This window comes from Glandiceps talaboti, chromosome 5 (genome assembly GCF_964340395.1).
Source record: "Glandiceps talaboti chromosome 5, keGlaTala1.1, whole genome shotgun sequence".
Taxonomy (NCBI): domain Eukaryota; kingdom Metazoa; phylum Hemichordata; class Enteropneusta; family Spengelidae; genus Glandiceps; species Glandiceps talaboti.
The window spans coordinates 5,557,561-5,583,180 of record NC_135553.1 but is presented as its reverse complement, the minus strand read 5'-3'; the positions used below and the strand labels follow the sequence as shown (position 1 = coordinate 5,583,180).

The 25,620-nt window shown below is 32.9% G+C and overlaps 1 protein-coding gene across 1 annotated transcript in view; it reads right to left on the bottom strand.

The window, feature by feature from the left end:
* Positions 1-25,620, bottom strand: part of LOC144435031 (small G protein signaling modulator 3 homolog) — a 59,615-nt gene that overhangs the window by 28,319 nt on the left and 5,676 nt on the right. The window contains exons 2-12 of the mRNA XM_078123570.1: positions 25,174-25,376; positions 22,509-22,706; positions 20,120-20,257; positions 19,506-19,562; positions 18,735-18,869; positions 17,672-17,788; positions 14,681-14,759; positions 11,523-11,668; positions 7,596-7,691; positions 2,112-2,243; positions 1,039-1,093 (exon numbers count right to left, since the gene is read on the bottom strand). Of these exons, the coding sequence (XP_077979696.1) occupies positions 1,039-1,093; positions 2,112-2,243; positions 7,596-7,691; positions 11,523-11,668; positions 14,681-14,759; positions 17,672-17,788; positions 18,735-18,869; positions 19,506-19,562; positions 20,120-20,257; positions 22,509-22,706; positions 25,174-25,376 (1,356 nt within the window). The remainder of the gene's footprint in view (positions 1-1,038; positions 1,094-2,111; positions 2,244-7,595; positions 7,692-11,522; positions 11,669-14,680; positions 14,760-17,671; positions 17,789-18,734; positions 18,870-19,505; positions 19,563-20,119; positions 20,258-22,508; positions 22,707-25,173; positions 25,377-25,620) is intronic.

The window sequence follows — 25,620 nt, the reverse complement described above, 5'->3', positions numbered from 1 at the left end:
ATATTTTTCCACTGAGGCAATGTTGTCATAGACAGGCATGTGGTTTACAATGATTTAAATAAATAGATGAGACATGCATGTTTTTATCTTATTTTTCTCAAAAAAAATTCATAAGGTTTGGAGATTGAATGAATGGATAAACAAAAACTCATATTAACAAAGATTGGCTATACAACAATTTCCCTGTAAATTTGTAATGTGTAATGTAACCATTGTTTCACTGTAAACTTGTGCCAGGTTGACCGGATATGTTAAGGAGAACACACGATTATTTGAATGTGTGTATAATTGGCTACCACAGCTGTGCCTCACACATGGCATCACACTTCACAATGATATTTTGACATACCATCTAATCTATTAATGTTTCACTATATTTTAACAATTTTCCTGTCTCAGTGTAGCTTTATGTCTACCAAAAATCTCCATTCAGTTCCATGTTAGTTTTAAAATGTATTGTTTTCTGACAGCATGTTCCTGATCATTCCCAAAACTTTTCTTTTTTTGTTACTTTCTATCGTGTTACCATTTTCTTTCTATAGGTTCTCGTGTGTGTGTGTGTGTGTGTGTCTCTCTCTCTCTCTCTCTCTCTCTCTCTCTCTCTCTCTCTCTCTCTCTCTCTCTCTCTCTCTCTCTCTCTCTCTCTCTCTCTCTCTCTCTCTCTCTCTCTCTCTCTCTCTCTCTCTCTCTCTCTCTCTCTCTCTCTGGTGCAAATGAATGCAGTTTATACTTACTATAATTTGAAGTTAAGAATATTTCTGAAATCTATATAATTTTATATTCAATGCCTATTTATTTTGCTACCTATGAGAGTTAGGGAACTTAAGTTCTGACATTACAAACTAAAAGTGGTGGTGGTGGTGGTAGAAATTCTAAACACTCACACATTTTGTGGCATATTGGGTGTTAATTAAATTAACACTATTTTAGCACTGAGATAACATAAAAAATATTCACAAATACTAATCTTCTGCATTCAAGCCTTCAGTTGCCATTTCATCATGAATTAAAACAATTAAAATTTAACGATAAACTTACCAAATATTTGTCCAATGAGAGATTTCCTTCTCTGTAGTTGTCTTCGGTGTAATTGCTGTGAACATAATGAGTCATGACAAAGTAACATGTTATGAACATCCTTTTGAAATTTCATATTTCACTAATCTATATTTCTTAGTCCACACAATTCTGTGCTGCACTGTCACAGATTACAGTGAGATGAAGTCCTCCGTTTGATGAAATAATAATAGTGTTGTGACCATATGGAAGAGTATATCATTTAAATACACATCAACACCGAGACTGGAAATGTGTGAGAGGACACATAAATATCAGACAGACTGATGTATTATTATGCAGATTATTAATATACATAACAATACACACTTGATTATCTGGCAACATCATTACAGGTATAAAAAAATACATGACTAATTATGCAGTTTTGATATACACACCACACATTGATACATATATCACTGGGTTTATAATTTCAATTCCAATATTTTCTAACACACACATTTATAATACCTTCACTACAACACACACATACACAGACACCCCACAGATGGCCACACAAACACACACACACAAACACACACAGACAGACACACACACAGACACACAGACACACAAACACACACACACACACAAAAACAGAGACACACATAGACACACATAGACACAGACACACACACAAACACAAACACACACCCACACATACACACACACACACACACACATACATCCTCTTGTTTATTTTGACCACGTTTGAAAAGATGTTAAACTGATTATCTATCTACCATGGGGTATGTCTGTGTCTAGCTGATTGTCAAGTGTGTTTGTGTGTGCATGCATGTATGTCTGTGTGTGTGCATGCATGTCAAGTGAGTGTGTGTGTGTGGGGGGGGGTGTGCGTGTGCATGTGCATGTATGTCTGTGTGTGTGTGTGTGTGTGTGTTTGCGTGTGAATGCATGTATGTCTGTGTGTGTGCATGCATGTCAAGTATGTGGGTGTGTGTGTGGGTCAAATTCAGTGTCATAGAAACTTGATCTCAAGACATATAACTTTACATGGTACGTGCCCACAGTGCATGTTACATTTCACTCACCTGTTTAGGAAGATTACCAGCTGATTCAGGATTGACAATTTGTCCTTGTTCAGCCATCAAATAAGCTAAGTGTTTACGTCGATGTGTATCAATGATGACATCAGTCAGCGAGGACGACACCTTCATGGCTGCCTGTAAAAAAATACCACACAATATCATTGGATGTTAGATATCAATACTATATATGACATGACCCACATGTCATCAAATCAAGTTATTAAGTAAATACAAGCAATAATTTCATTCATTCATTCATTCATCATTCTCAATTCAGACCAATATACACCATATTGTTCCACACTCATTAGGTGAATGGTGGCAGCAGGTCAAATGTCATATCATACAGACTACTCTCAGTTTTAGACATAAATAGTTGTCCAACTAGTATCAGATAACTGATACATAATTTAGACAGTACGACATGGTATGCTGTGTCATTCCATCCGTATTACTATTAGCCAAGCTTCTCTGTGAGTGGTGGCTGATAGGGCATCAGGTCATGTCATCTGACACACTATTCTTGAGTTTTAGCTTGGTCATCTTTAAATAAACAGACGAACTGCTATCAAATACACATTCTTTCATTCATTCAATTCTTAAATTAAACCATCTTGTTACTGATGCTGTTTTCAGATAAAACAAGTCTTTGAAGAAGACACAAACCCCCCTCAGATACTTTGTGACTGAATGGTGTCATTATTTTAAAAGAAATCCGTGTCAATAAATAAATTAATACTAAAAAGTGTCTGTGATATGCAGAAATGGCCGGATTTTGATAACTGACCCTGAAGGTCATGGTCAAAGGTCAAGGTCTCAAAAGAAAGTTTACATCTAATAATATAGGGTAGACCCTTGAATGGAGTTTTTGAGTTACGCAGTAAATCAGGATTATTCACTACAAATATGGTAACCATTCAGTTAAACATTATGTGAAAACCAAAGCTAATGCATGCATTATTTATTTCTCTTCTCGTTACCTTTTAACATCATTTCAAAAGAAAGCTTGTACCTGATAATAAGGGGTTAGACACTTGAATGGAGTCTCTGTGTGCTACAGTTTTTGAGTTATGCCATTGCTGATTATTTCTTAACTATAATACGGCTGCCATTCGGTCTAATTTGGATATGTCACAAAACAAAGTGAAGTGCATATGTCCTATATGACATGTCAACTTTGTGTCAGGTTTGAAAGAAATTAGATCTTGCATGTCTGAGAAATGATGTATTATGGACGGACTTGTGATACAGGAGACAAGTTGTTATTTTTAATATACATGCAAGTATTGGACTTTCACACAAAATGACTCAACATGTTTACTAGGAGAGGCCATCATTATGGTACCCTATTACAATTCTAAATTTAGTTTTAGCTAATTTTATCCTTATAATGATGGAATTACTTTAACAATGATTGGAATTCTAAAGGCAAATGTGACTTATAATTGCATGAAAGTAAAGGTTGAGGAGGGTTATACATCATAAAACACAATTATATTTCATCAATTTTAATGAATTTTGTAATTCAATCTTTTGTTCTCGTATTAACATCTCATTTTTTTTCATCCGGGCAATTATTTATAATTCCAAATTCAATTTTGATTGACACTGACCTTAACCTTATCCTGAGTATGAACTTTTGTTCTCTAAATGGTATAAGGACACTAATTGCATGCATTGTAACATTTCAGTAAGAAAATAATTATAATTGATGGAAATCAAGTTACACTTTAATTTGTGTCTATATTACCATTGATTTTAAAATTGACAAGATCACACCGATATGGAGTTCATGTCCCATCCAGTTGATTTTTAGTTCAAAAATAACAATTTCTTTAATTACTGTAAGATGAAATTGTTTCCATTACTTTGAGCTCTACAAACTTAGAAAGGGCAAAAATATATACACTGTATATATTTGGGGATAGTATGGCTGCACTAACAGATTACAGTATCAGCTTAGTTTCAAAAACTATCATAAATATCACAAATATAAAATGCTATTTTGCAATTTGTAAACAGTATTAAAAATTTATTGTGTTATGCTGAAGTTACTTTAATCACTTTAAATACACAAAAAACAACTAAATATAATATCCACTTTGACCTCCTAGGTTTACTTCATGTTGTAACTATTATGTAGTACCATATGGTTAATATAAAGCAGACACAACAAATGTAAACTAAACAACCACTTTATTACAGTCATCTATATGCTAATATTCAGTATACTGTGTGAAAAACAGACACGACATAATTTTGAATTAGGTCATTGTCTGTTATATGTATGTGTCTTATATGTATGTGTGTGTGTGTGTGTGTGTGTGTGTGTGTGTGTGTGTGTGTGTGTGTGTGTGTGTGTGCGTGTGTTTGAAATTATCTACTTTTCATAATGTACTTTTTCTATTATCAAAATGGTCCATACTACTCATATCCTATATTTAGTAAGGTTGTTCTAAAACCAACCTTTTTGCAAGTTTTTGCCACTAGTTCTGACATTGATTTAATAACATCAAATTTATGTGTAATTAATCCCCATCCTCACCAGAGAATACTCAGACAGTACATGGATTTTGGACAATCAAATACATTACAAATATTAGAGTTTCAAGTCGGACAATATCATGGGAACTGTTGGTTTGAACCCCTTTCCTATGACACCTTATCAAACTGAGTAAGTGCAAATAGCAAATTCTATTTCAGACTCGGATACCCCTTTTTAAATGCTGTAACCCCCTTCAGTAGAACTTTAGCAATCACATCATGTTATAAATCATAGACACTGGTTTATTTCAGGGTTTATGTGTAAACTCACTCTAAATTTATATTATGGTGTAAAAGACTGATGAGATAAATATGAAATAATTTATTCTGTTGATAACTTCAACTGTGTGTGAAACAACACCCTTCAAATATAATATATGGGACATTTAGTTACCTCGATTTCCTGAGCAAATTATCTTTGAAATCATTTTCTATTCTGACATAAATATGACAGGCTGACATATGTATTAGTATGAAGTCTAACTCATTAAATATTTCTGTTTAATTTCATAACACAGACATAGTCATATAACATTTGCCTGGACTGGTAGAATAACATCTAAACTTTAATACGATCTTGATATTGTATGTGAATGATTCAGGGACAGAATACCATAGCATTTTTTTACTGAACTAAAAAAACAACAACATGGGAATGATTTCCAGCTTTGAAAGTTAATTATGACTTGAATAAAGTAAAATAGTCAATATCATGATAAAATGATATCTAGCAGGAATGGACTGACAAGTTACGAGATAACTATTTTCTGTTTTCTCATTTTTCCAAAAAGGAACCATTAGTGTTTTGATTTGTATCATTTTAATATAAATTATCTATTGAAATATTTATTCCTTACTGATAATTCTATTTTCAATCTGATTTATAAATCTTTATTATTGAGATAGGGAATCATCATCATGATAATATGATATCTCAGTTTTTTTATTTTTCCCATATTTACATCATATATAAATATAATATCAAAATGCTACATGATGCCTACAAACCGATAAAATATAAAAATACACAGTTATAATCAATGAAATATTAAATATGAAAATAATATCTATAATTTACAGTTGAAAACTCAGCTTGTCAAATTATGTATTGGTTAATTTTTTAATTTTCATGAAAATATTTCATAACGATATTATCTATTGCACAGTTCTGTATACTATATAATAAGTCTGATCATTATTATCTGAAAGATAAATATTTGTGATAAACATTTATTCAAAAATTTGATATCATTTTACATATTTAGGATATTTCACTATAAAATATGAATCCAACAGGTGTTACTGACTTTTTGTTATCCATACATACATACATACATACATACATACATACATACATACATACATACATACATACATACATACATACATACATACATACATACATACATACATACATACATACATACATACATACATACATACATACATACATACATACATACATACATACATACATACATACATACATACATACATACATACATACATACATGTACAACTTCTGTATATATTTTACACACATGTTGTAAAAACTCACCAATATGATTTCAATTCCTGTTTAATCAAAGGCCAAAACGATGGCAACATATTGTATATTGTTCTACAAGAGTTGAATACCTTTCAACATTTCTCTATGACAGGTGCCTTATAACAAAGCTAACTCAACAAGTTAAACATGTTAATACAATTTTATGATATTTCTGACGTGGTCAACATCATCTAATGAAGTTGTCAACATATATCTACTATTTAACAGAATTCTATCATTTCTGATATTTCAATTTTTTTAGATTTCATGTGTTTAGCATATAAAATGCCTAATAGCAGCATCCAACTTGATCATAATGTATTTGCCATTTATTTCTTATCCTCTAAAATGTACTCTTTCATAATATGCTGTATGTACAGTGTAAAGCATTCATTTATCACTATATAATCAAAGGACAATCAATCAATCAATACCCCACTGCATTTAACATAAACTGAAAGCATTTTAACACGTACATATATGCACATAAAAATACACTGTAAACCGAGATATTTTTGCTACTTGAAAATTTTGCAATTTTTCAGTCAAAAACTAATTTAATTTTTACTTATTACCAAACTGGAACATTGTTCATGTACAAGAAGGCATTTTAGTCACTACTTATTTCTGTTTTCTAGTGAAATAAGTGAAAATAAGTCTTTAGCGAAAATTTCCAAGTCTACAGTGTGACATTTGCAAAAATGTAGTAATCATCATCAGCTGGTGATTGAGTGAACTTGACTTCAGAGTTTTTCAAGTACATAATGAAATAACTGTAAAATCAAACCAATCAAAAGAATTTGTATAACATCAAAATCTAAAAGGACATAATGTTCTATGCCGCTGAACAGGATCAATAGTTTTTCAACAATAAATAACCCTTGCATTTACAATTTAAAACATCTTAACACATACATCCATTTTGTATAAAAACAGTTTAGATTGAATGTCAAATAAATAACATTAAAAAATATGCACTGGTCCTCAATAGGTGATAGAGTGAACTTGACCTTAGAGGGTTTTTTTAAGTATGGAATGAATTACAGAATGAACAATAAATGGAAATATGCATCAATATGTTTTAATTTCACCTGAAAATTTCTACTCAGGTTTAAAAGATTTTGTGAGCAATTTTTTTTTTTTTTAACTTTTAACTTAATTTAAATAAATTTCATTTGAATCTATGAACCAAGCATCTGAATATTCATTTTCACAGGAAATTAATAGTTTCCAGCTATTATATGAGTGAACTTGACTTAAGAAGTCAAGGTGACACCTTTTGAAATACACAACATACAAGATAAAGAACACTGAAAACATTAATAACGTAATAAAATATACTTAACAGTATAGTGGTGTGCATAAGATAAACAAAAAAAGCATACGTGTCCTACCTCAATGAGTTTATCAACATCATCAATATCACCTGGTATGTCTGATAACGCATTAAAGATCTGGGCTGAGTTCTCTAAGTCTAGTAAAGTGTCTTCCTACAAGAATAGTGGAAAAACATACAAAGTGAATAAGTATAGTGTTAGTACATACCCCATTGACAGCACACTCAGGAGGCGTCATTTGACAACAGACTAGTTCAGTGACTGCAACAACAGAATTACTGTTCTTCTTATCACTTGTACTATCTCTCTTTTTCACATCCTTCACATCCTCACAGTCACAACTGATTGTTTCAATGATAACACACCGGCAGTTGAGGTAGCCACACGGTGTTGGCCAGATTTTAAGTCGCGGCGCCAGAGTATTAGCACTGTGTTGTACAAGGAATTGTACGTGTGTTGGGTAGACCGGTTCAAGTACACTATGTCCGCATTTCACCATCATCAACGTTTACAATATACCAACAACTAAGTAACAAGTGAATTCATACACCGAATATGAAAGATAACTTTCTACAAAATACAACTTCTCAATTCCAGCAACAGATCTGTTGATGAAATAACAGTGTTGTGGTATGACCTCATAAATGAACACATGTCCTGACCATAGGAGTTCACTATAATAATCTCATTACAAATACCAATTACAGAATAGGAAGTAAATATGATTGGCATATACCATACTGACCTGAACTTACAATCATTAACACCAAATTATTTCTGATAGCATATATTTGTTTCCTCCACTGAGCTACATTGCTTCATTTTGTCAAATTAATGATATGACTGTAAATAATTCTCTGGTAAATAATCTACACACGTGGCATTCTATCAATACCTCATGACGCATCTATAAATATTGATATTTTGCTATCTGACACTTGCATATCAATGGAAAACTCACAATTTGACATTTATGAGGGTAGGTGAAATATGTGGAAGGACTATTTCTCTCTTGCATTCAGACACATCTTTTGTTTTATATCATGATACCTCGATCAACCTCCACTATTACGAGGAAAAAATTGAATTAAGTCTATTATTAACACAGTGTTTGGCACAATTTTGTAATGGATAGTACTGTTTGTGTGTTTGCAGACATCACTTCATTACTAAAGAATTTCAATTTGCTGATGTCAGGTCGTCTCATTAATAACGTTTACTTGGTTGCAGGGTACCACGCTTCCTGGGGTCATCTAAGGTCAACAGCTCTATCTCACCACATACTTTCTTTACTAAGAAGGCTCACAACATCAAAATCAGACATCAAATTCAGAGACCTTCATAGTCTGAACTCCTCCATATTATGAAATCCTTGCTGCTCACTAAAACACCTCACTGAAAGCGGCATTTAATATTTGAGACTGATGTACCCATATCAAAATGGTTAAGCCCATAACAAATTGCTAATTTACATTGCCTGTCAGTGTTAGTAGCAAAAGCAACAGGTTGTGCTATAATGTAAGACTCCCTATCTTAGTAACAAAAATCTTTTCTTGTTTATTGTTAGTCCATATATATGTAATAATATCAAAATCATAAAAAGTACTATTTACATTTTTGAAATTTCAAAATTTCAAAATTGAGAAATGATACTTTTCTACATGTTTCAAAATAAACATGAACATCACAACATGTAATAACTGAATGATGACTAGCTTAGGGGGTCATTTCCTTACTATTAAACTGGTCTGTACATGTGGCAGTTTTTCAATCAACCCTACTTCATTGACATAGCAACCAATAAATCTCTTTCACAAACACAAATTTTTCTAATTGAAGCTAAACTGTAATTCCCAGAGTAATGGTAATGAAACTAGTTTGAAATGAAAATATTGTGAGTACATATACCAGTCTTTTAACTACTAGTATACACATTTTAATTAATGAACACTTTCATTGAATTAATAAAACATTGGAACTAAATTCACTCAGTTATGGTATCTTTGAAATGTAAAATTTATAATATTTCATTATTCTCACAGCTGTTCATTTATAACAGACAATATCAATATACTGGGAGTCATATCTGTCAGGTACAAAGAACATCAAAGACAGTAAATTTTGAAGACCAGCTGAGGTATCATCAGAACCAAAATAATAACTACACAAAAATTGAACATGAAGCTAGGATAAAGACATTTGAATTATCTAAATCATTTTATCAATTTGAAAAAAACAAACATAAGTTTATACAGAACATAATACATGCAACAGAGTTCCTGTATACAATATTATGCACCATTGATTCAGTCATAATTATATGTTTGCCATCTAAATAGTTTCTTTTATCATGACATGAATGGGGACGTAACAGCTGGCGCCCTCTGTTGTCAGAGATTAGATTAAATATGGAGGTCAAAGGTCAGTCTTTGATAACCATTCACTGTACATATTATCACATGAATCATCAATTTTAATAATATGGTGATACTAACAAAATGAAAAATTTGTTTTAGATAGCAAAAAAGATATAAGAGTGAAGGCATTTAAGTCTTTTTTATTTTTAAATTCATATTGTCAGGATTCCAATATTTTACCATTATAGTAAGTAATGCACACGTTGACTGGATAAACATTGAACTTGTATTGATGTGTATATATGTAAATCAGGTAGTATAGTATGGGAATAGTATGGTATATTTTATTTGACACAACACTATGTATGAAATATACATAATTTATGATCAAAAGAACACAAACACAACAAAATAATACTAGTATACAATAAATAAGATATGTGAGTCATATGTCTGTGGTGGTGGTGGTGATGGTGAGGGTGGGGGTGCGAGGGGGGGGGGGGTTACCTGTGATCAGTCTAGGTAAGGATGTACCACCTGGGTGACACACCCTAGACCTCATTAAGATCTATTTCAACTAAAAAATACTAGTATGCATTTTTTAGTAGGACTGATCTGGAACAGTACAACACATACACAATTAATTTCTGGCTGACATAATTCATACAGAACTGAATTTACAATAGATTCTGAAATTGGTACAAACAGGTAAATATTTTCCTCTAATGTTCAATTAAAATGAAAAAGTCAAATGGATTCAACAAACTTTTACCCAAAACACATCAAATTTTTGACTGGGTACAATACGAAAATTTCCAAGTTGCAATACTGTCCTCTAGAGGGCGCTATACAAATGGAGCTTTCATAGACTCTAGAAACATACATACATACATATAGGTTTATAAATACTTGAATCACACCTGGCAACTTGTTTTAACAAATTGGCTCCTTTCATTTGAAGAATTTCATGTTTGTACTAGCTTTATCAAATTTATAAAATCAAGAATAGGTCATAGTAGTTTGCGTACAATTGGAAAGATGAAATTTTCAACACAAGATATAAAGATTAGCACAAATCAGTACAAGTTACCAACTAAGATCCTGGGTGTCGGCATCATGTGATGAACCTAATATCTTTAACAAAGATGATCCAAAATACAACTTAGTACAAGGTCAAAATTCTCACTTTAAGGGGATCGCCACTTCAGGATATAAAGGTATTCTCATAAACTCTGGGTTCTGGAGAGTCATTTCATGATTTCACCACATAAATTTTGCATGATTACTATAGGAACACCAAATTAAATCTCTAGTTCACATCTATCGTTCTCACACTGGTTCATGGTTGCTTATGGGACTTAGCTGACATACATATGTATTAGATGCACACTGAATATTCATGACTCCATAGTGCTTATTAACTTCAGATAAAGTCATGAATATTCAGTGTGCATCTAATAAATATGTATGTCTGCTAAGTCCCATTTGGCAACAGAACATGGAAAAAAAATCACATAATAGCAACATGAAACTTCTCACAGTAGCAGCTTGACAAACTTATAGTATTTCAACATTCATATCCACTGTTAGTAGGAAGTCAAGTGGTCAATAATTCAGTAAATCTTACCTTCATTTTTAACATGCCTAGAGTGATTTGGAATAAAATGACAGATGCTTCATAGAAGAAGAGATCCCATAGTCTTAGTAACACCTTCATATGTACCACGTTGGCAAATGCAGTCAGGAACCAATGTAGACTAATTAAGGATAACTCTGTCACACAAAAAAACAATATTTTTTAATTATTATTTGCAATGCAAATATATTCATTTCCTTTATAAATGGAAAATTCTAGCTGCTGAAATATACCAATTTTTGAATTCTAGCCAAGTCTTGTTCAGTATGATCTATTTCAGGTACACATCTATCAAACTCTTACACTCCTGTCAATATCATCTATAATATCCTCATTTTCTATCACTGCATGTTGAAATTAAGAATCACAAAAAAAAAATAAAACTATTATCTTACAAAGATGATAATATCTTTGCTTCAAGTTCTAAATCTTAACCAGGTTTGAGTTCTCTCAATTTACCAAATAAATGGTTAAATATGCCTTGGTTAGTAGAACACTACTTATACTTTTTTAATATGTTAGAGAAGTTATCCCAAGATGCGTATATACCCCTTTGAAAGCAACAAAAAAGGCACGTTGATACCTAGTATACATACTGACAACCATACAGAACATATCAACAAATGTCAACAAAAGCACAGGCCAATCTGTTCATCATAAGATCAATGATATAATGTGTCTTCAATTAAATGTTGAAAATTATAATTTCCATTCAGAATGGATGTACAAAATTCAACAATTGATTTACATATATATACATATTGTGTCCTTCTTGGTACAATACCATTTGGTACCTATCTTTGCTTAATTCCTGTTAAGATTTGAATTCAAATGATTAATCACTTGATTTTTATGAAACCATGTGATTGTTCACTGGATTGGTTATTCATGGGATCAATTGCAAGATTTTAATCACGTGACTGACTTTCACCCATGTAATCTTTACCAAAATGTGTGCGATAATGCATTGGATAGCCCAGAGACTTAACTTTATGTTAATACCTCAAGAATCTCTCTAGAGTCTCTGGGCTATGCAATGGATTGATCATGAATTCTTTTATACAGATTTTAATCTTAATTACACATTTTTTCATGATTTGAATTTAAATTTAGATTTAAATTATGTCCTAGTACCTATCACTGTATAGTGAAGTCAAAGAGCCAGTCTGCCTTGAACTTTGAGAGTGTCTGACCATCCAGAGTTTCACACGCATTCACTGGCCACATGATATATATCATAAATCAACAACATATATACAAAACTATGTGACACTAGACTATTAGTACAGGATATCACTGACACTCAATCCCTGCAATACAAATATTCCGTACTCTAATACCAACATATGGTTCACTTTACAATTTCTTCTCATGAGAATGTGTGGAATTCCTGTCACTTTTTATTTCCCTTCAATCTAATTTTATAAGACCCAGATCTTTCATTACAAATATGATATTTTTATCACAGATGAGAAATATTTTGTTCCTTTTATAAATGTTGCTGTGGTATCAGTGGGGCAAAGACAGGAAAACTATGATGAATTCTATGGAAGTGTTTTTTTTATCTCTGAACAGTGACCCTGTATCTCTGACCTTAATTGTTATATCAACCCCTAACATGGTTAGTGGATATCCATATGACCCTGTCTTTTCACAAACAGCTGATGTCTTTAACCTGCACTAGCTATAAGTGTAACTGGGGTATCATTTTTTCAGTCAGACAACTAACAATATATTCACTGAAAAATTGTTAAAATACAAGGAATCAGACATTGTACATGTCAATTAGGTCTATTTTATCTATAAGCAGTATAGTAATAAGTTGAAATTCTGATTCATTGGGTGCACATTTTTTAGCGTAAACCCCAAAATCAATCTGAATTAATTAATTGCACCATACACTATGTCTTTCCACAGGTGATTCAATACTGTTCAAGGTGTACAAAATTAGGAGTTTAAAGTTATGTAACGTTTCCAATGCAGCTAGTGCAGACTCTCTCATTTCCTATTTCTCTTCTTCTGAAACATATGTTCTTGAATACTTTGAAGTGTACTCACTATGTGTCTTTTTATTCCCATATACAGTACTTAATCCAAATCTTACATCCTTTTAAATACATTCTAAGATAGTACAAGTGCTGCAAACAATTTCACTATCAATTCCATATATTTTGTGGTGTAAGTTTTTTATTAATATATCTATATCCCCAGGAGCAGTTTTGCACTTACATACAGTTATAGTCATACTAAGTTTCGATGTATCTATTTCAACTATCATATTTGTTTTAAAGATTTGAATTTCAAGAAGCAGTTTTGTAGTTATACACCAACATCAACACAGTGGTGGACATAGTTTCCATGTATCTCTTGCAACTATCCAATGTCTTCTTTTTTTTTTTTTTTGCAGATTTGAATTTTGAGGATCTGTTTTTGTCTGCAGTTTATTCACACCACCAACATCTACACATTTGTGGAGATGCATAGTTTAATTTTAGGTGTCTATTGCAACTATCATATTTGTACATGTTGTATGTCAAGGAAGAGCAGTTTTGTCACAGTATATATATACACCAACATCGACAAAGTTGCATGTGGACATAGTTTTCATGTATCCATTGCAACTACGTTACTTTTAACAGATTTGTATTTCAAGGTACAGTTTTGTCTGTAATTTATAAATGCTGCACAGTTGGAGAAATTTTTTTTCATGTATTGATTGCAACTATCCTCTTTTTTTACAGGTTTGCACGATGCAGTTTTGTCACAGTCTAGTACTGTCAAATGCTGAAGAGTTGTAGACATGGGTGATATTGTGTCAACAGTTGTAGACATGGGTGATATTATGTCAATTGCAAGTTGCAACTATCCTAATATTCATATAGTAACAGGTTTGTATTTCAAGACATAGTTTTTCTGTAGCTTTTAAACCAACATCTACACAGTTGATATATTGTATCTACTGTGAACAGAAAAGGTCAAAATGATATTCAGTCTTTATTAAGAACAATGTAGAAATTAAATAAGAATTTACAGTCATTCAAAACTGTTCCATATGTATAACATAAGTCATATAACATTGATGCTATATCATTCACCTATGTGCCATATTGCTGGTGACTCTATATGTATGCTCATAAACCTTTACTCACCAATATCATGTTCTTTGAGTTGGACATCAAGGTCTGGTATATAACTTACAATGAGCTGTCGTAAAACTCTTTGATCAGCCTGTCAATAGAAAATATGGTTTGTTTTAATGTGAGAGTATGTAGTCTGTTTTCATCGCAATATGTGTTTTTGCTTTACTGTCTCACCAACCACTTGTATTGCTAACAATGTGGTTTGAAAATTATACACTCAAACTGATTGGTTTGAAAAATACATTTAAACTGATTGGTCACAGTGGGGAGTGATAACGTACATCAGTCCAATTGACTATATTCAAATGAAGTCAATATGTATATATGCCCTCGTTGAGATGAGCATATTCAAATGAAGTCAATATGCATATATGCCCTCTTCGAGATGAGCACAGGCTAGAGTTTATGAAAGCACAGATCTGAAATAATCCAAAACATACAGTTTATAAAGACCTGTCTTTTATATTTTTACTTTCTTATTTAAAGGAATAAATAATTTGATACTGGTTCTGGCAAGGGAAAGCTCTTTTTGCTATATATGTCACTCTGAGTTTTGAGTGATGGGCAGTTAGTGGGCGAAATCAGCCACACTTCCAGGTGTTTCACTGATCGAGGTCCCCCACAGAGAAATGATGGTCAAATACACTATACATTACAACCTTGCATCTTTCTATTCCTATGGTTCCACATCCTCCACAATCAACACTGAACTTTAACCTTTACAACATCTTGCCTACATTGAAGGGATTAAATATATCTTAGATTTTTCCCCATTTATGATGAAATACTACTGTAGGCTATCAACTTTCATAACCTGTTCTTTCCTGTCATCTCTGTTCAGTCTGATTTGTAATCACCTCTAGATTTATACATCATAAATCACTCTATTTCCTTTCCTTTCACTTGTGTTCAGTTTTAATTTGTTATCTGATACGTGTCTCTAGATTTACACAGGTTACTATAAAATCACTCACCTCATATTCTACAATTTCTGCCAGCATGGCAGTCTACGTTTTTATCTAGAGTCTATATTGACTCAACCCTTACTAGGTTTGAGTGTGTGTCATTGTCAACCCATGATTGATTCAATGTTTGTATATCCCATTCAAATACCGGTAATAGCAAGATCATATCATCACAAAATTAGAAAAAAAGTGTTTTGAAGGATTGACAACCACATATCATTTAATTGATGGATGAAGAGATATGATATTGATAACATATAAAATGTCTCATTATTTCATAATACCAATGGATTACTTTAATTTCATAACTTAATTTCTGTTTCTTTGTTAGCTATCAAATTCAGACTTTGCCAGCACAGCCACACTGAGTGTACCACTACCAGCCTTGATATTGGGTTACACTGGCACGTATACAGAGGGACTTTTATTACCAAAACAGATGTGACCTTAAAAGCTGTCAGGTCATGGGAGTCAGGTCAACTTGAAGTAAACTATTCTCTAACCTTGTTATGTGCAGAATGACATGGCCACAAAAAAAACGTGTCTAGCTAGCATGATCTCCTAGGATTTCTTTGATGTGTAGGCTTGAGAACAACAACTACTTCACCACACATTGGTTGACCCCCCCCCCCTTCCCCCCACTCTCCATCCCATTTATCACTGCCTAGATGAGCTCAGATTCAGAAATTAAAGTGACTGTTTTGGATACATTTAGATTTGTCTGTTATACATCAATTTGAAAAAAAATATGTTTCCACTTCCATAACGTCAGGGTTTCTCACTGTACAAAAACAGGGAGTGTCCTAAAACAGTGGTCCAGACATAACAATGTCTGCCTGTACAAGGAATAGGAATACATTTACTGGGTGTCCATGGCAACCAACTTGGGTGGGATGAGAAAGTAGTAATGTGTAATGGATCAACCACCTACACACTGTCAGCAAGTAAGATTGTCAGTAGGAATGGATATTATACATGGCATTTCATTGATATTATAATTACTGTTATCCTGAGTATACTTATTGGCATCTTTCAACTCTTTGATATAAATTCGATCTTCTCAATATTTTAAATCAGGTCTGTATTCTACATACTGTAATACAAGGTTTAACTTTAAGCTTGGTTTTATCTCAATTTCATATTCTATCAAATTATATTCTATCTCGCATGTAGTATATATAGTGTACATTGAATTATGACAAGCTGTATCATGAATTTCTGATTGAAACTTCTTGAAATTAAGGAGTCATCAAATCATGAGATATGTTATGTTGTCAGTGGAAAGCAATGAATGATTTATGTGGGAAGACTGATTAATGGTCTGTGACTTATTCCTGGTGTTGATTACACAGTCACTTATGCCTGTCTTCCATTAGATACTAATTCCTGGTTTTGAGAGAGAAAAGTTTAGCCTAGATAGAAACTAGGCTATGACTTGGTACACTGGCTTGACAGTATAGCTTTAGTATAGTCATGGCAAACAGACATTTTCAAGTCATAGAACCAAGTCTCTGGGCTATGAAATGTTCCATATATATTGTAAGGATGTCGAACTGTCACTTCGGATTAACTGATTTGGTAATTTCAGTAACATTGTTTTCACCCTGCACAGTACCGGTAGTTTCTTAATTTTTTATTATCATAACTACAGACACAGTCTGTACAATATGGCATTTCTGGTTTAGAAGTCTGATAGGGCTGAACAACACAAGATACAGTCTACTACAGACAGTACCCCATGAAGTATATTTCATAACTATATCACTATAAACTAGACTTTTGGAAGACAAAACATTGAAGCATATATAGAACAAATTACCTCTGTTGAATTTAAAACATAGAAACTGCATTTTTTTCTCAAAATAAATAAAAACAGCAAAAAATACTTATTATCCTTGGAACATAAAAACACCTATAAATATAACGATACATATGGTGTTTGTTTGTTTGTTTGTTATAATTGTTTTGTTTTTTATAAATTTACACATAAGAGATAAGTTGCATATGTGAAACAAGTTTCAATTGTCAGCCTCACCTGTACTCCAATCAATGTATTTGAATAATATGACGCAGGCACTAAATCTTCTACAATCGTACACATTACCCAGAATGCATCCTCCTCTTCTAAAAATAGTAACAGTGGAGCAGCCATCTTGAAAAAATAAGATCAGTCAATTCAATCATTTTTTTGTGTCAAGATACAAGAATTGTCACGTTTTTCATATCTCTAGAGTTTAACTTAAAGAAAGTGTACTGCTATTGCTAGTCAAATCTGCAATATTGAAAACACGACAAAACTTCAATGATTGACAGTAAAACCTACATACAGACAACCATCTTTGAACTCAGAACACTGATTTACTGATTCAAGTCATAGGTTCACGCTGCAATTTTACAGTACAAATCTATTAGTCAACATGAGAAGTGGAGGTGACTAGTCACTCATGATGGATATTTTTGGATCAATTTGATTACTTCTATTTCCCATGAGAAAGGTATGACATTTTAGTGGATAGTATGCTTATTTTGTAGAAACTGAAGTACAGCTCCAGACTGTCTATACCACTTAATGAGACCTAAATTGTCAGTCACAACATTGCTAGCTTGGTGGCTAACTTCTCCTAAATTGTCAGTCACAACATTGCTAGCTTGGTGGCTAACTTCTCCTGTTAATATGACAAAGACCATGTATTGAAATAGAGTATGGTCCTAGGCACTGGTAGAACCAAGTAAGCTAAAGGGCCATGTTTCAATACCTGGTCATCACATTAGTGTTATCTTAATATAAGGATTACCCCGGTACATGGGATTATTCTTCTGTTCTGGACCAACTCTATAGCTGTCCATACCTCTGCCAAAACAATCGTTTTTCACACCGAGATTAAATCTTAATCCGAAGTGGACCTTTGAAGTACATATGGTCATATTGAAATCAAAGGTTACCATTGTGTTGCTTTCACTAATTTACAAGAGTGGCTTTCATTCCAAATGTTGACAATATAATTCCAGTTTTTGAGTAAAAACACCATAGTACAGATACTGGGTCAATGATTGATACATTTCAAATACTAGTTAGAAATCCAAATGTTGATGTTTACCATGCCTGTTCCTTGACAGTATCCTATCTCTGGATATAACCATGCTATGGCTCGGAGTATTCTTCGAAGTCTGGGCACACCTGTACTACTTAGTGTGGAAAAACATGCATTGCTTGGCATTGTACGAAGCAAGTCCTATAAGAAAATAAAATTGTACAAAGAAATTGAGTAAACTTGCATTGCTTGGCATCATATAAAGTAATTTCTACAGAAAATAAAATTGTATGACGTACAAAATAGTTATCCCAAGTGAAATTGAAATCCTACGACACCCCCTCCTCCACCCATACACACACAGTTACACAATTAGACCACAGTGATGACTTCAAAAATTATGTAATTTTGTTGAGAAGTCACTCAAAATATCTCAAACTCAATTACTTCTTTTTGCACTGGTCAAACATCTCACATGGAAGTTTTGCAAACAACTAAGCGTTATTTGTAAAAGTCACGTTGGATGGTTAAAGTTTCTTGTACATGAACATCTATATAAACTATGAACTAATTACATAACTACTAATTCTATTAATCTAATTCATTCCTTTTTTAATTTTTATTTCAACTTTTCATTTTTTTCAGTGATACAAACACAAAGGTATGAAACACTTTAGTGAGGGTTGTTTTTTAAGCTATAAAATACTAGCTAAATCAGGTTTGGTTTGAGATGTACATTTCTAACAAAAAAGATAATTGCAGCAATTCACATTTGTACATCATTGTGTATGAACACATGACTAGTAAAAGCAATTTATGACTAAAATTACACATTACCTTTTCTATTTGCTTTGCTGTCATAGAGTGCTCATTGGAACTTGCTTTAATAACTTCCTGTTAGTGAGAAAAAACAGAGCAATTAAAGATGAAATCATAGTGCATACATGCTACACTATTCAGTACACTCACTTTACTGGATGAAAACAGGACAAAATTACATGGCATAATTTCAAATATTTTTACCTCCAGTAAGGGGAGGTTATATTATGCTTGTGTGTGTGTGTGTGTGTGTGTGTGTGTGTGTGTGTGTGTGTGTGTGTGTGTGTGTGTGTGTGTGTGTGTGTGTCTGTGCCAGTCTGTTGCCACGGTATCTCAAAAACTACAGCATTGATTCTAATGAAACTTGTTACATGTCTTCCATGAACTGATTAGATTTTGGTAAAAACTAATCAACTGTAATTAAGTCATTTGCATAATTAATTGTTTTTGGTAATTAGGTTATATCTTTGGAAAGCACTACCACGGGCTAGCATTTCAATACAGTGTCAGCCAGCCTATTTAGTCAAGTTTCTAGGTTACAAAACATTTAATTATGAGGCATTTTGTCTTATTTTAGGACTATCAAAAAACACACACCACAGCAGATAAAATCTTGTTGTATGTTGACTTACTTTGTAAGAGATATCAGATGATTCTCTCTTCTTCATTGCACCAGATATCCTCATCCAAATCTGTCCCCTCATACTGTGTGGGATCCCAGTCTGTATTAAACCACGTAGTTTGTCGGATCTATTTAAAACAGGGTCCACCTGTATGACACAAACACCAAATATGATAAATCAACATCCTTATATTACTTACACACAACGATCTTGACAAGATACATAGGAAAAAGACTGTCTACCTTTAAAATACAAACATCACTATTATCAGAATGATAGAATTACCATCCATGTAAGACACAGATGTTTGTATCATAACAATCATAGAATAAACACCCCTGTATGATAGAGACATTATAGGAATTATAGAATTAACACCCCAGTAAAAGGCAAAATTTACATTTCATATAATGCACGCTTTTCTACAAATTTGTATCTTAAAACCTTAATTTCCATGTACATACTAATACTAGTACATAATTTACACCAAATTACATATTCAACATTTCCTTAGGCTGTATTTATCATAGTTGGACCATGTTCAGTTTTCAGACACGAGCCATGAAAGGTGACATGGCTCTTTCTTTTCATACAATAAATACTGAACAACACTACATTTGACAATCCTGCAAGTTGGAAAACCTGGGGCGAATACTGAAAAGACACTGCATACACACAGAAGCAATATCTGAATAATGCAGTGTTTAAAAAACCATACACTGTTGCAGTGTATGTCATCATTCTGATATTTATACTATGTGCAATCGAAATTGTATATATTAATAAAAAACTACAAACTTTATTTTTTGTGGTCATTCCTTCCCTCACAAGTACATATTTGTTTCATCTGTTTTGGTATGTTTGAAATGATCAAAATGAGTCAACTATTCAAAACCATCATTATCTTACTCAATATTTCATAACTAAAACTTGTGAAGGTATATTTATATTATTCCACGATATTTTTCTTTATTCAGCCTCAAACATAACTAATACTTTTTTTTGCTGAATGAAGACAAATATTGTGAAAATACTATATAACAATTTGGGGTACATGTAAATCTTGTTGTCAGAACATATGATTTACTTGTACAAGTGTATGTCATTCTACAACATAAGCTGAGGCTTATAACTTGTAAAATCACTTTAAAATGAAAACACCCTCTGCTGAGATGCAAGATATATCTTCTGAAATTACACACATAAGAATTAATACTTTATTCAAATGCCTTAAAATATGGCTAATTTTTACTATTTAGTTGTTTGTTTGTTTGTTTGTAAGACTTCAGCTAATGAAATGGCTCTATTGTTAGGCACTGTTATGTTTTTATAAATGATATTGGGGGACCAACTACTTGATAATGGGTCATATGGAAAACTAAGACAGAAATGAATACATGTATTAAACATGTATAAATCTGATGTCGCACAATTGATAGTATTATAGAAAGACAGTTTTAAGCTAGCTAAATACATGAAATATATATGTCTGACATTTCCTTAGGCAAGTAAGACAGCTAATCCTTTTAAAAATGAATACATTTATATATCGACTATTTGCATAATTGAGACCGAAGGTAATGTTCCATCCTTTCATTTTTAACATATAGGTTTTAATAGTCAAAACACTTTTAGGCATACATACACCGGCAGATGTGTACCCATTTGTGAAAATTTGCAAATCTAAATAAAATATTTCACTGTTTGATAATTCTACGGTACACCCTAATGGCAGCTATATCTATAGCCAAGAAACTTGGCTACAGGGTTTGAAAATGGTATTCACCAGAGTACAGATCTATAAAACATTGCACCATCAAATGGTTCACTATACAACGTATGTTCTTGTAATTAATAAAGTTGTTCTGGTGTAGGCAGTTTACTTCTCCCTGTTTTGTGAATCAAATAGCAATGTACATTTAATAAGTAGTGCACCTCAGGGACAATTTGTTTAAAAATCAAAGTACACATATAGTTTTGAATCACTCAAACACCGACATTATGACAGCATGTTCCTGGTGCTTTTGTAATAATTCCAGAAATTCCATTATTCACAGTCTTGTTTTCAAGGAAACTGTCTATTAATTTTTTTTTCTAGTACCACAGTGTTAGTGGCCATGTTGAAGGACAATAAGAATACAATTTAGATCATATTGTTTTCTATTTTTTTTAAAAAACAACAGCATGGTGACCTTCTATTGTTCTTCTTGACTTTAACTGAGGATGGGTTTGTGTTTTCTTGAATTCAGTAACAGCAAACCCTCTTCAGGTCATGATGTCAAGTCCATGTAAAAACCAGTGGCCATGGTACGTTTGGGGTTTTTAAAGACTTTTATTTGTACAACATAAACCACATTAAATTACACCTTCAAACTTTGCCACACTCTAATAAACTCACCTTATCCCATGTAAGACTACCAACATTGTGATTATGCGTAAATTCTAAATAAGCCGTCCATTTCAATCTGTGTTGTGGATCTTCTACCAATGGCTGACTTAACAATTTATTGGAGTTAGGTTCCGCGCCATCTTCTTCATCCACTCGGAAACCAAACTCATCATACCTAAATTCTGGGGGATTACTTGAATCTTCAGTCTAGTTAAACAAAATGGGAAAAAAAGACCATCTGTCATACAACCTGCTCTTCGTTATGACAAAAAAAACATATTTTTATTATTCACAACGATCCTATAAGTATGATTCAGAGAGTAGCAGGTCAATTTACAACTCACAGGGGTACAATTGTTGACGGTACTCAACAATTCTACATGTATTTCCCTACAGAGTGAACATAGAAAATCTATAAAACTGTCTGTCATCAAGTGAATCATAATCTGCTACTAAGTAGAATACACATGAATTATAATTAATGTTTTAAATGTCAAAGAGACAGTGTACCATTCTGGTAAACATGTTGGCTTTATTTAATGACTTCTTTTTGATATTAAAACTATAATGACTGTCTTCATCATGGTATCATGTTACTTTTTAACATGACCCTTTTTTTTAAATCTTATTTTACACAGACACTAATAACATTCTGCGTTGTGGTTTGGTTGCTTTGTTAAGGCAAAATGAAGGGATTCAAAAGTTAACAAGGCGACCATATGGTGACTGTACATCGGTAAACTGTAATAAAATACTATACAGTCTTATTTTTACATGAAACTATGAGTCATTTTGACAATTCAAAAGTGTTTTATATTTCAATATCTGCCTCAGTTTGTAGAGTACGATACTGTTCATATATGTAGTATATATAGTTTTCAAGGTTCAATCTTGATCAGAATAGTCTAAATGACAAGTGAATGTTCTTCATTGGTTTCACATCATCATCATTCAAGACTGTGACTGGCATACTGATTTACAGAATATACTAAGGTCCTGGAATCATACCATGCACAAACCAAGTTATTTTCTTTGAACATAAAATAGTTTAAATATACCCTGGTTATCCTACATCATACTAACCTGTGTACATCACTAGTTCTGAGGTACTCAAAATATGATCTGAAACATTTAAAATCGCTATTACTTTCCCCAGTTTTTCATAAATTATGTTTCAGGAAGTATAATTAATCATTTCTAATATTTTTCTTCATTCACTGGAATTTACTGATGACCTAAGAGTTTTTCAATACTCGTCTAGCAACTCGTAGTGACAAGGCCCCTTAGGTCACTCACATTTTCCTTGGCTGAAAGAATATCTAAAGCACAATACTTGAACAGAAACCAATATTTTTAAATTGATTATAAATATAAGCACTTTGTTAGACTGTAACTTGGGTATGATCATACATCCTGTTGTTCACCCCTATCAGGCTTCCCAAACGGTCTCTTTCTAGATGATTGGGTAACATGACACATGCCCTTATCTTACAAACATAAATTAATTATCAAATTGTACATCAGTCACTAATCTGAATCTTCATCATACGAGACATTTTAGATAACAAACACAAGTGATCACAACCTGTGCAGTTTACTTATATCCTAATTGCAAGTTTTCATTTAACCATAGACAGTATAGCATACATAAATATCCCGATGCCCCCTTGACCTTTCCATTAATTGAAATGTGTGGGCTGCAATACTATACAATTTCAGTGACTTATTACAGTTTCCTTCTGATAACTTGACCTCCAATCTTTGTTTATTAGTCTATTTATAATATATTCTGTACAATAGTGTATTCATCTAGTAACATTTTCAATAACCAATTCAAGGCAACGACAACTGTCATCTTCTGGACTCCGATAACTGTTGTATTCTAGGAGATGACAGCTATTAGAACCACAGTCAGTGCCGTGAACTGACTACATCTTCAATTAACTTACAACTATATGTTGTACCTTTTTTAATACATGGTACACAGTAGACCATAGCACTCTCAGACTAATTTTTCATCGAAGAATTTAATTTGGATAATTAGCTATAAATCAACTAAATTAATCTGTTAAGCTAAAATTAAAGACAGTCATATTAAATGTGATGTTACAGTAAATTGGCTAATACACGGTATGATTTCCAATATTGTAGCTATACTTGAACAGAATGCCAGTGGGGGTAACATCAAAACTTACACTTATACACATGGTATAAATCCTCTTTCTACAGGGGAGGGGGGGGGCATTTGCTTGTACACAAAAAACTACTAGTTAGGAAAACGAGACTTTTAACAGGACATTCTTAGTATATCAACTTGTTTTATGTTAAACTGTTAGTTCAACTTGGTTAACTTGCTGGTAAAACACACAGGGGTTAAAATCTGCAATTTTTGAGAAAACCGTAGCAATTAATGGTTGTTGGCAAGGATAAAAGTCATACATGTTGTACACATGGATAAACATCAAATCTAAGCAATCCTTCTCAATGAAAAGGTACACAAGGATGTAAGTTGAATCTGGGAAAGTCTTCTCCAGAAAACTGAATCTGAGCATTCTCAATGGATATATAAGTGGGATGAAAGTATGCAGTCTAAGCAAATGAAAATGCACAGGCCGGAGAAGAGATTGTGCACCACAAGAGAATTATCTAGTGATCAATAATAAGAGTTTCTTACCTGTGATAACTTAGCTAGTATGTCCTGTGGCCACATACTGGGTGTTAAAGCCGAGAACGGCCCTCCAGGTGTTGGGTGGTATGATCCTGATGGTTGACCACTCATTTTCAATAATGGTGTTGGACTACTAGTGATGCTGGATGTTATACTGTCTGGGTTGCCATCAGAGAGATAATCGTCCTCATCTTCTGACAAGGTCTCAGCTGTAAAAGTAATTAAACACACAAGCTTAGCTTTTGTATTGACAGGTTCAGAAAACAACAACCATGTAATGAAGTTTACAAAAAGTTACTGAGGCTGATGGTGCCACCACCCCCACCCCCACCCCCACATTCCCCCAATTTAAAAAAAAATAAAACAAACTGAAACTTACCGGGGTATATCATTATTATATCATATGGTTGATGCATTTCATTTTATTATCACACACCTCAGAGCTTTACTCTT